Below are 10,784 nucleotides of genomic sequence, written 5' to 3'. Positions count from 1 at the left end.
ACGACATTGTGTTGCGGAGCTGTTCTGAGCAGTTTGTGTCCCTGTCAGATGAAAATGCCAACCTGGGCACGGCGATGAGGTACGAGGAGATTGGTGAGTGGCATGTGGGCGTGACGTGACTGCCATAGTGTCCTCGCTCTCCTTCCTGTTTGTTTGTGTGCAGTAAACACCTGATGGTTTACTGAGGGTGCGTCTTTCTCTACCCGCCTGTCCCCGCCCCTCAGAGTTACGCATCTTGCTCCTGTGTGGCAGCGACCTGTTGGAGTCCTTCTGCATCCCTGGCCTCTGGAAGGACAGTGATGTAAGCACACTGTAGCCCCGCCTGCCCTGCCCTGCCCTACCCTGTCCCTCTTTAACCCCACCCCACAGTCTCGGATGTGTTAAAACTGTTTAATGTCGAGTGTGTGGTTGACGACTTACTGTGGTTGTTGCGCTTGCGCTGATGATCACATGATGTTGATGATTTCCATCATGTGATCAGATAACCTTCCACCGTGATGAGACTTGAAAGAGTTTTAACAACGTTACCTCAAAATCTCCTCCACAGGAAGTGCTGCTAAATATGAATTTCATTCAGGAAATAGAATGACTTCCTGTTCAGCACACCAAGGGGCAACCTGGTAGCATATCAGCTAGATGGAACAGTGTGACCACAAAGATCAGCCAAATGATCCCATTAGCCACTTAGCCTGCTGCGTTAGCCAGCTAGCTAGTTGACTCCAAACAAGTATTTGTTCTTGAAGTTAGTCTGCACCGTCACAGAGATTATCCTAACCTAGCTGCTCTAGCCGTAGCAGACTGCTGTTTCCCATAGTGTGACTTTAGCAGTCTGGTTCAACCCTTGGGAGCGGATGTGTCTACATGCTGGAGTGAAGTTGCTGCTACCGTTCCAGATGGAGGTGATCGTCGGAGACTTTGGGATGGTGGTGGTTCCTCGTGATGGCGCAGACACAGAGCGGATTATGAACCAGTCCTCTGTCCTCCGCAAGAACAAGGTGGGAAACAGCAGCTGTCTTGCTTGGCTACACCTTCACTGACCGCCGACCTTACTTTACATTTCCATGTTTACAGGACAACATCATCGTGGTGAAGGATGCCGTCAGACACCCGATGTCCATTGTCAGCTCCACAAAGAGCAGGTATGAGTTTTCTTCAATGGTCTGTGCCTTTATTGTGGGCAGAGTCAGATTTCTGTTTGGGCTAATCTGGGCTAACTCAGAGTGACTCTACATTGATTGTTTCAGTTTCTCATGTTCTTCAAAGAGCACAAGTTGTAAATTGAACAATATCGTTGCAAGTTGAAGGAATAGTTGTGAAGGAGACCGACCATATATTTGCCATTTGGTTTCACTGATTGATTGAAGAAGACTGTTTATATATAATCAAACCAACCGTAGCATTTTACTAATCTGTCAATGCTTCTTCCCCAAGACTGGCGCTGCAGCACGGTGACGGCCACGTCGTCGAGTACCTGAATCAGCCTGTCATCGACTACATCCTGCAGACTCAGCTCTACATTACCGCTTCGGGATAGAACCAAAAACCTACCTGCACCGCAAAAGCGAGAGGGGCGGAGCCTTGCTATACCCACCATCATTAATTACAATTCAAGCCCGCCCCTTCAGAACACTCAAAACTCATGTATATGTTCTCCGTGTCGAACATTCCCCCCCCTTCAAGCCGTCCTTCTCCGATTGGAGCGCCAGCGTCCCTCCTTCTGTCTGCGTCATGTGACTCAGTGGGCGTTTGTGTCCTGTCGCGTCATCGTTCTGTTGGGGTGCATGCTCAGTGTAACTCTGGACGTTAGCTCAAAGGACAACCAGCGCACACTGATTGTTGCTGAAGCCGTCATATGACATGACCTCATCGCACGACACAGTGAGTGATCACAAGACTACTTTAACTGTAGTTTGTGCTGAGAATAAATAACCTTAACTTACAGTAAATGATTTATGAGATCAGCTCAAAACATTGTGAGGCTGGTAGATCAGAACCCAGATCTCTTGTTGACAGGAAGTGATGCTCTGCTGCAGGTTTTTCCTCTCTTCAGACCCTCAAAAATAAACAAGTATAACCCAGTGTTCAGCCTAATGCTAATGCTAACGATGCAGGTGATCACACATTACATATGATGCTGCCAGACCGAGGCCACCACACGGTGTCACTGTGGCGCTGCAGGAGGAACTCGGTGTGTTTTCTTCTTCATGTACTCAGTTAGCTTGTAGGCTGCATGCGTAGACTCTGTTCTGGTTCTGGCATGAGTGTTAATGACGTCATCTGTTGTCATGTTTACACCAAAACAAACACTTAAATATACATATTAATAGTCACACACATATTTTCTATCCACCCTGCGAACGCTGAGTCCCGTTCTCAAGGTGTGTGTGTGTGTGTGTGTGTGTGTGTGTGTGTGTGTGTGTGTGTGTGTGTGTGTGTGTGTGTGTGTGTGTCTCATCAGGACTCCAAACTGACTTTTCCATCTTCTTTCATTAAACATCTTTGAATTAATTTGTCTCTGAAAGACCTTTTTTCAGCCACTCTGTGTAATACCAACAGTCACCACAAGTAGCCCCCTCAGTTATCAGGCCATTGAAAATAAAAACGTTGGTTTTATTATCAGTTATTAAAATGTGAACATATTTATTGTGTCTGTGATACAAAAATAAACCAGAGAAAAAAAATCCTATAAATATTTAAAAGTGCTGCAGTTTGTTTTTTTTTGTTTTGTTTTTTAAGGCAAGACGACAAACAATGAAGTTACTATAAATAGCAGAATTTAATTAACACCCAGATGGGTCACATGGCTATCCAGATGACTCAGCCGAAAGTTGTTAAAGTCAGTGCAAAGCAAACTGAGACCTTTAAAAACTCCCACGCTGCCTCACGCCAAAGGCCAGGTGCATTATGGGTAACACGGGAGCAGGATATGAAGTCCAGGTGTGACAGAGGAAAAAGCGGTTTGCTCCTCCCATCGTCCTCACGCCTCCTCAATGGGTGGGCTGTTGTAGCAGCCTTTGGGGATGGCCGCCAGGATGTCGTCCAGGTTGGCGATGTCTCTGAGGATGCTGTCGATGTCGTGGTTGATGATGCCGAGATGGCGCCGCTGGGCCGCCTCCCGCTCCTCCATGTCACGCAGTCGCGGCCGAAGATCCTGATCGACGTCCCTTTGGGCGTCGGCCACAGAGTCCTCCAGCTGCTGCAGTCGCCCCTCGTCCACCGTACCACCTTGGTCTGAGCACAAGAAGAGGAGCAGGTTGACCTCTGACCTCCTGATGGCTAACGGCCGCGGGCTAAGAGATTGAGTGCCACATCACTCTGAGACATGGAGCTGCCGCCTGCCAGCAGGGGGCGCAGCTGTGAGAAGAACTTACTGATGTTGGCCAGTAGAGCGCTGACGTCCCGCAGGGTTTTCCCCACCGCCGCTCTGGCGTTCCTGGCGTTGTCGAAGGCGGCGGACGCTCCGTCGGCAGCCTGCACAGAAACACCAGCGTCAGCTTCACTTCCTGCTTGGCTTCCTGGGACGCTTGCACTCAGACAAGCGCGGACACTCACCTGCTCGGCATCGGCCTCCAGCCTTGTCACGGTCTTTAGGTCCCGGTCCAGGCGCCCAGAAGCGGCCGTCGACTGGGTCCGAAGGTCCTCGGATTCCTTCCTCAGGGTGGCGGTGTCCTTCAGCAGAGCCGGGTGGGCCAGCAAAGATCCAGAGGTTCCCTGGAGGACAAAATGGTGTCAGCACCCGAGTTGAGCCGCGGCGGCGCTTGGTGGACGTGTCGGTGGCTGCTCGTTACCTCCAGGCTGTCGACCAGGCTCTCCAGCTGGCTGACTGTTCCCAGAGCATCATCGTAGGTGGCGGACACGTCTTGGAAGATGGAGCTCGCCTTGCCGTTGTCCCGCACGGCCTTCTGGATGGTGGCGTTAACTCCGGGGAGACGGCCGATGGCGGCGTCAGCCAGAGCCCGGCCGCGATCGATCTGCTGATCGAACCCTGAGGGAGAAAAACAGGAGGACACTGTGACATCCGCTGCTTCCATGCACGTGATGCAAGACCAGATGCAAGGTGCTGACCATTCAGGGTCTTCAGGGCCTCATCCAGATCCCCCAAGTTTTCGCCAAAGCGCCGCAGAGCATCCTGGGTAACCACCTCAGCCTCGTTGACTCTGTCTCGTAGCTCTTCCACGTCCTGCACAACCGCCAGCACAAACCATGAAACCCAGACCTAAACCCGGACCTGCTGAACACTTCCTACCCATGACGCTCCAGCAGAGGCGACGCTACCTTCTGTGCGGCTCGTCCTTGCACCAGCAGGTCCTGAACGACTGCCGTGTCGCGCTGCACGCCGTCCTGCAGGGCGTCGAGGGCAGCCACATTCTTGTCCGTCGCCCGCCTCAGATTGCCCAAGCTGGACATCATGTTTTCCGCCCCCTCCTGAGCATGACGGGACAACAGCATGGTGAGAAACTGGGGGCAGGAGAGCGGTTTGGTCCGGTGACCAGGTGTCTGGGCACTACCTTCAGAGACGGAGGGACGCTGCGCTCCATGTTGGTAATGTCCTTCAGCGCTTCTCCGGCCGTCCTGCTCTCCTCTTTGGCCGCACTGCTCAGCTTCCCCGCCTCCTTTTTCAGCCCCCTCACCTGGGCCGAGGCCTGCTCGTACCTGAGGAGTACCATCCATAACACTGTCAGGATACCTGACCACTCAACCTTGTTTTACTAATATGATAGTCATTTTTTTTTGGGATGTGGGACTTGGCAGACCAGGTCTCACTTGGGCCCAGCCACTCTGACCTTTGCTCTACTGTCCTGTTAGACTCACGTGTTTTTCAGCTCTCCTGTCAGGCCTTTGACTTTGTTCTCCCTGTTCATCAGGTTCTGGATCAGAGCAAGACCCATCCGCGAGTCCTCAAGCGCATTAACTGCGTTTTTTTCTACAGCCTTCGCCTCCTTCTGGTGCCTGGTATTGAGGACAGACAGGAAGGAGACAGTGAGACTCCAACGCAACACATCATCACTTCATCTGAGACTCACACCATGGACTGACTTTTCGGCCAGAGTCCTTGCAGTCGACACCAGAGACGAGACCAGGTCCGGATCACGAGGGGTGTCTCCAGCAGGAATCTCCTGAGGACAAAACAACATCATCAGGTCTGAAGCTGGTCCACATTCTTCCCCCTAAACCCTTTTTGAGTGTCCAGTCTCTCACAGAGGCTCTGAGGTCGGCCCGGGCCTGGTCCAGCTGGAGCTTCATGTCCTCCGTCAGGTCCTGGATGTCTTCCGCCTTCGACCTGTAGGTCTGCTTTCGCCGGCTGAGGTTGTTGGTTGTCTCAGCGATCTCCTGCATGTCCTGCTTACCCGCCAGCTGACCGGTGGTGAGGGACCAGAGTCGATCTTGCAACCTCTTCTCCAAGTCTGGACATATTAGACATAGGACATGTGACATAGAATCCTTGCCGTCAGAAAGGCTGCAAATATTTGTCGGTTTCTGTGGGGTCGGTGTTGTACAATAGTTTGCCACTTTTTTGTTTTTGTGTCTTCTTCACCCGTTTTCTCTTCTTCGGCAGTATTTACAGAAGCGACAGTCACTATATTTTCGTCTTTGATGAGAGTAAGTTATATGGTTATTCATTCTGCCATTGAACTGTTGTTTCTAGTGTTGCAGGTGGGACTGTCTACCCTTAGCGGAATGAAAACGCCCTGCCTATGATATCTAACTAAACTCGCTGTATGTGACGGTGGAGAGAATAATATGTGTTGTTGTGCCCCCCCCGTCACCTGCGAGCAGTTCAGCGTTATCCCGCAACTCGTCCACCAGGTCCTCTGTGTTCCTCAGGAAAGACTCGGCCTCCGCTACACCGCTGGATGTCAGACCAGTGTCCACGTGTGAAAACACAGTGTGCAGTTGCTGCAGCTCAGCAGCGTAGGCCGCCATCTGAAAGAACAGGAAAGAGGCACTGAAGTTGGTCTGGTCTCAATTGGGGACCAGCAATGTGACCGTGACCTGGTCCTGGTTACCTTCTGCTTGATGGGGCTGAAACAGGATGGGCAGTTGGAGCCTTGGCACCGGAGCCCCTCGAAGCCCGGTCTGCAGCGGCAGTGTCCGGATTCGTCACACAGGGAGGACTCGGCGCCCAGACGGTCGCAGTTGCAGGCTGTATCACACGACACCCACTGCTCAGCACCAAGCACAGTAATGCACAGGTGTCGGACTGTTTCGGATTGTTTCTTACGTGTGCACGCGTCGGTCACATGGCGGCGGTAGAATCCTGGCAGGCAGATCTCACAGCTCTGCCCCCTGGTGTTGTTGAGGCATCTTAAACACTCGCCGCTGCGACGGTCGCAGCTTCCCACCACGCTGACGTCAATGTGGCCGTTACAGTTGCAGGGCCTGCAGCCCCCTGCCGCGGGGTCACCGTAGAAACCCTCCTCGCAGACGTCACAGCGGGGACCTAAGAATTGGTGGGTTCAAAACAGAGCAGCTCGTGTGTTGCAGCGCTTCATAATTTTAAATATCTGTCAAACTTGCCCGTCAAAGTCGGATGCTAACACCTCATTGGTTAGACTGCACATTAAGTTAAGACAAATTAATTCCAGACAACAGACTGATGCAGAGCTAGCGAACACATTCCGACACCCTGGGTGGCATGATTGGGGTCAGCAGGTTCTGCTTCCACAAACTCTGCAAGGTCAAAAAATGATCTCTTGCCAACTCCCAACAAAGTTCATGGACATCCCCCACCAACATGACCGACACTTTTTGAAAGATGACGACTTGTTTTTGGAAAGACTTCAGACAAAAGCAGTGCATTAGATCGGATTCGTGCCCCACCCGCGGACGGAGATGATACAAATTCAGGATGCAAGCGCCCACCTGTGGTTCCGCTGGGACAGCGCTCACAGCGGGGCGTCGCTGAGCCCGCCTCCACAGAGCAGGGCACGCCCTCAGGGCAGGGACACCTGCTGCAGGTGCGGGACAGCCAGGGGTCCCGATAGAAACCGCGGGGGCAGCTGGACTCCTGACCGGTCTGGTCGGCAGAGTAACAGTCGCCAGTGACGGTGTCACAGCTGCCGCCGCTGCAGTCGCAGGGTCGGCAGCTGCTGAAGGCACCGTCTGCAGGGGAGGAGCGTGTGAACCCGGCCGAGCAGCGCTCGCAGAACTGGCCCTCGTACCCAGGAGGGCAGCTGCAGGTGTGGACCCAGTGGGCAGGTGCGTCCTCGCCTCGCCGAGCTGACGTCAGCTGCACGTTGTCCAGGTAACCACGTCCTGGGAAGACAACGACCAATCAGGATGAAGTTCAGTCCGCGTTCCATCCCATTGTGTTCGGGGTTCTCTCACCGTTCTCGCCGAATGTGGTTCGGATCATGACGGTGCTCAGGTTCTGGAGGAGGGTCTGGAACTGGAAGGGGGTCAGCCGGGGCCACCAGGGGCTGTCGGGCTGCTCGTCGAGCCTGAGGTCACAGGAAGGAAAAGACGCATCACGTTAACTGTTAGTGTATGTTGTTGTTTATTTGTTCCTGTATTACCTCCACCCATCATGAGGGGGAAGCACAGGCAGACTAAATAAAAAGAATTATGATCAGGGTGGAGCCCGAGGCAAGCAGAGTTTATAATGACCATCACGTGGTCGTCTGCTGACCTGAAGCTGTAGTTGATTTTCTTTCCAGAAGGGATAATAGAGTGAAGGCCACCCAGTGAGGCGGACAGGCGCTGGCCGCCGCCCTCCAGGATGACATCATCGGTGGACGGGTGTCGGACGCCTCGGTCGAGACGCAGCGAGAAGGACAAGTTTTGACCATAACTCAGCAGCTGATTTCCCAGGTAGGAGGCTGCAGGAGAGGAGAAGAACACTCACTGAAGACAGTAGATGGAGAGAAAGTGACAGAAGTAAAAGCAAGCATGAAAAAGTCAAGCAAGGAACAGGACTTGTTTCTACCTGGTGCATGCAGGTAAACTGGTCGGCTGTTTTTGGAGATCACCTCTAGGTCCTGATGTTGGGGAGACCAGCGGAAGTGAACGTCTTCAGGACTGACTTCTGGTGCCGTCGCCAACGTCCAGCCTTCTGGATCTGGAGACACAACAGCACTCACACTAGCCGAAGCCCCCCAACAACTAAAACCATCGTTGACCTTTTAGTGTGAAGAGACGCTACCTTTGGCGAAGGTGGATGCAATGTTGTGGGCAGAGAAACCAGGCTGAGCAGAGCAGCGACTGCTGTGGCCGTAACAGAAACACGGCAGACTCAAACTCCCAGCATCCTCTCTGGATTGACGTCTGAAAACAAGACACAGGAAGTCAGGCAACAACAGAACAGAGCCGTTCGTCGGCTGCTCTCACTGGGTCATTGTGAACTTCATTGTCATTGTGTTTGGAAAGTTGACGGACAGATATACGAGGGCCCAATTAACCACTCAGAGGAAGACACGCTGCCCCCTGTTGGGACCAATGGAAAGAACTGCAGCTAAAATGGCTTTGCCCCGAGAGCCACGAGACTCTGGCTAAAAGTGGGCAGGCTAGAATGTCACAGGGATTGTGTTCACCGCTGGGGACAGCCGGCTGTTCCAATGGGGCCGTCCGGACATTGGTCACATTTGTCTCCTGAGACTCCTTCCTTACAGTTGCAGCGCCCCCTGCTGTCACAGGTGCCATTGATTGAGCCTGGGAGAGAAGGTCAGAGGTGATCAGTGACTGCACAAACAGGGAATGTGTGTGTGTGTGTGTGTGTGTGTGTGTACACGTGTGTGTACGTGGACAAGCCTCTCACCAATCGCATTACAGCGGCAGCGTGTGCAGCCCTGTCCCGCCCCCTGCTGGTAGAACCCATCCTTGCAGCGCTCGCAGTGCCGGCCCTCTGTGTTCCCCTGACAGTCGATGCAGTGCAGGCCGCTGGCGTCCCGCAGGCAGTACCGGGACCGTCCGTTGCACCTACAACTAAGCCAGTCTGCGAGGAGACAAGTCGGAAAGAGACATTGCCATTAGAAAGGGAGAGGTGGAGGCAGTAACGCCCCCTATGTGCGGTCACCTCTGTAACATGCGTGAGCTGGAGAGCCAACGCCCTAACTGCAGTAGCCGCAGGTGGCAACAGGCTGCTGCCTGTCCCAGCCATGACTATTTACAGGCTGGAGGAAAAGGTCCCAGGAGTTAACCTGAGCTGACTGGCCCTGCTCTCCTCCACTCTGCTCAGCTCCTCAGCTGCTCGTCTCTTCAGCTCTGGGAAGAACTTGGCAGGCTGCCTCTTTGGCCGTATTTCAACACATTTGCAACGGAATTCTGACACTCTTATTTTACAGACAGGAAAGTTTGACCTCTAATCTGAGGTCACAGCAGTCACAGCACCCCCTCTGATGGTGACAAATGAATCAGTAAACAAGAAGTGTGGACATTTGCAAAAGTGCTTTTGCTGCCTGGCTAATTGCTTGTGATGCTAACTCAGCAGTTATCCATCTAAGTGTCTCTCTGGTTTAGCCTAGCTTAGCACTAGTCTAGTGCAAAGACTAGAGCTGTTTGTCCTTTGGGAAGAATCCTGAGTATAGTGATATGCTATTTGACTCCAAAGACTAGCATTGGCACTGGGTGCATCTGACTGTTGTTTGGTCTCAGGACAGAGTTCATAGAGAGCTAAGAGTCACCATGACTCATCGTGATCCAAAGACAGTTTCCAACATGTGCCAGTCGACCAAATTTCTCGCTGAACACTTGAAAGAATGTAACCCCACAGGGAAACGGCAGACGCCACCCGGCAGTGAGGCCCCAGCAACCAAAACAACTGCCTCTCAGGAGGGAAATCTGATTAATGTTTCACCTCAAGGAATAGCTTCCGTTGATGATCTCCAATAGATATCACATATATTTTCTTGGATGTTTTTTCTGTATTTAAAAAAAAACTCTGACCTGCAGTGATACATGAAACTTTCTGAAAACCTAGGGGTGACTGGCTGAAACTTCTGCCTGTCATATTAAACGAGACCACCTTGTGGAGTCAGTTCTTCACAACATGGGGCTTCCTATTGGTCCGAGCAGTGATGCTGAGCAATGTTTAACTAAACTGTGTCCAAAGGTCTTATTCTCTGGGTTTAAGTGTCAACCGACATTTTCTGTGCTCTGTGTTCTCTTATTTTTGTTTCCTATTTTAGTTTCCTATGTTTTTCTTCTATGCGCCTTTATCTCGACAGAAGGTGCTTTCTTATCGGTTATTATCATTACAAAAACCACAAGGACTGCCAACAGGGAGATGAATAAAGTCCAAATGATCAGAATTGTTTCTGGTCTCGGTTCCTTCTATCAAGCAGTGAAAGCCTGATATTTGGGTTGATGACACACGCGCGCACACACACACACACACACACACGCACTCAGTCACACTTTAATGCTCTCCAACAGCCCATAACTCAAACCATGCCCCAGGTGCGTACGGCTCAGCTACTTACGGTGGTTAGTGTATGTCGTGTGGACGGCGCAGAGGGCTGCTGTGAAGACACACACTGAGATCCAGATGTTCCTCATGGCGACAAGACGTGAAAACTCCCGCAGTGCCTCAACACATCGCCTTTAAAGAGAGTGCTGCCGCAGGCCTGGGCATGCCACACACACTCACCGTGATTCATACGTCATATCCTCTGAGTGTGTGTGTGTGTGTGTGTGTGTGTGTGTGTGTGTGTGTGTTTGTTCAGAGGTGTGAAGTATGTCTGATTTTCCAGTGACTTCTAAAGCAATAAAACTTTATCTCCACTTATGAAAAAGTGTCTGTCTGTCTGTCTGTCTGTCTGTCTGTCTGTCTCCAGACAGTGGAGGCG

General features: G+C 52.0%; 2 protein-coding genes across 2 annotated transcripts in view; one reads left to right on the top strand and one right to left on the bottom strand.

Annotated features, from left to right (window-relative positions):
- Positions 1 to 2,079, top strand: part of nmnat2 (nicotinamide nucleotide adenylyltransferase 2) — a 4,533-nt gene extending 2,454 nt beyond the window's left edge. Inside the window, exons 7-11 of the mRNA XM_076022126.1 lie at positions 49 to 93; positions 225 to 301; positions 894 to 995; positions 1,072 to 1,139; positions 1,432 to 2,079. Coding sequence (XP_075878241.1) covers positions 49 to 93; positions 225 to 301; positions 894 to 995; positions 1,072 to 1,139; positions 1,432 to 1,534 — 395 coding nt within the window. The 3' untranslated portion in view covers positions 1,535 to 2,079. The remainder of the gene's footprint in view (positions 1 to 48; positions 94 to 224; positions 302 to 893; positions 996 to 1,071; positions 1,140 to 1,431) is intronic.
- Positions 2,080 to 2,387: 308 nt separating this feature from the next.
- On the bottom strand, positions 2,388 to 10,582 carry lamc2 (laminin, gamma 2). Its single transcript, XM_076022125.1, has 21 exons — positions 10,419 to 10,582; positions 8,756 to 8,932; positions 8,532 to 8,649; positions 8,144 to 8,265; positions 7,928 to 8,059; positions 7,631 to 7,820; positions 7,330 to 7,442; positions 6,865 to 7,257; positions 6,224 to 6,442; positions 6,009 to 6,145; positions 5,769 to 5,925; positions 5,200 to 5,405; positions 5,038 to 5,117; positions 4,813 to 4,950; positions 4,509 to 4,653; positions 4,276 to 4,425; positions 4,066 to 4,180; positions 3,789 to 3,985; positions 3,553 to 3,711; positions 3,372 to 3,471; positions 2,388 to 3,231 (listed from the first exon to the last, which is right to left on the bottom strand). The coding sequence occupies exons 1-21, from the start codon at positions 10,492 to 10,494 to the stop codon at positions 2,978 to 2,980; spliced, it is 3,378 nt and encodes a 1,125-aa protein (XP_075878240.1). The 5' UTR covers positions 10,495 to 10,582; the 3' UTR covers positions 2,388 to 2,977.
- Positions 10,583 to 10,784: the final 202 nt, after the last annotated feature.

Source organism: Nelusetta ayraudi, unplaced genomic scaffold (assembly GCF_046127955.1).
Source record: "Nelusetta ayraudi isolate G7.1 ecotype Tasmania unplaced genomic scaffold, CSIRO-AGI_Nayr_v1 ptg000011l, whole genome shotgun sequence".
In the NCBI taxonomy this organism is placed as follows: domain Eukaryota; kingdom Metazoa; phylum Chordata; class Actinopteri; order Tetraodontiformes; family Monacanthidae; genus Nelusetta; species Nelusetta ayraudi.
Note: the sequence above shows the minus strand (reverse complement) of the source record. Positions and strands in the feature narration are given on the sequence as shown.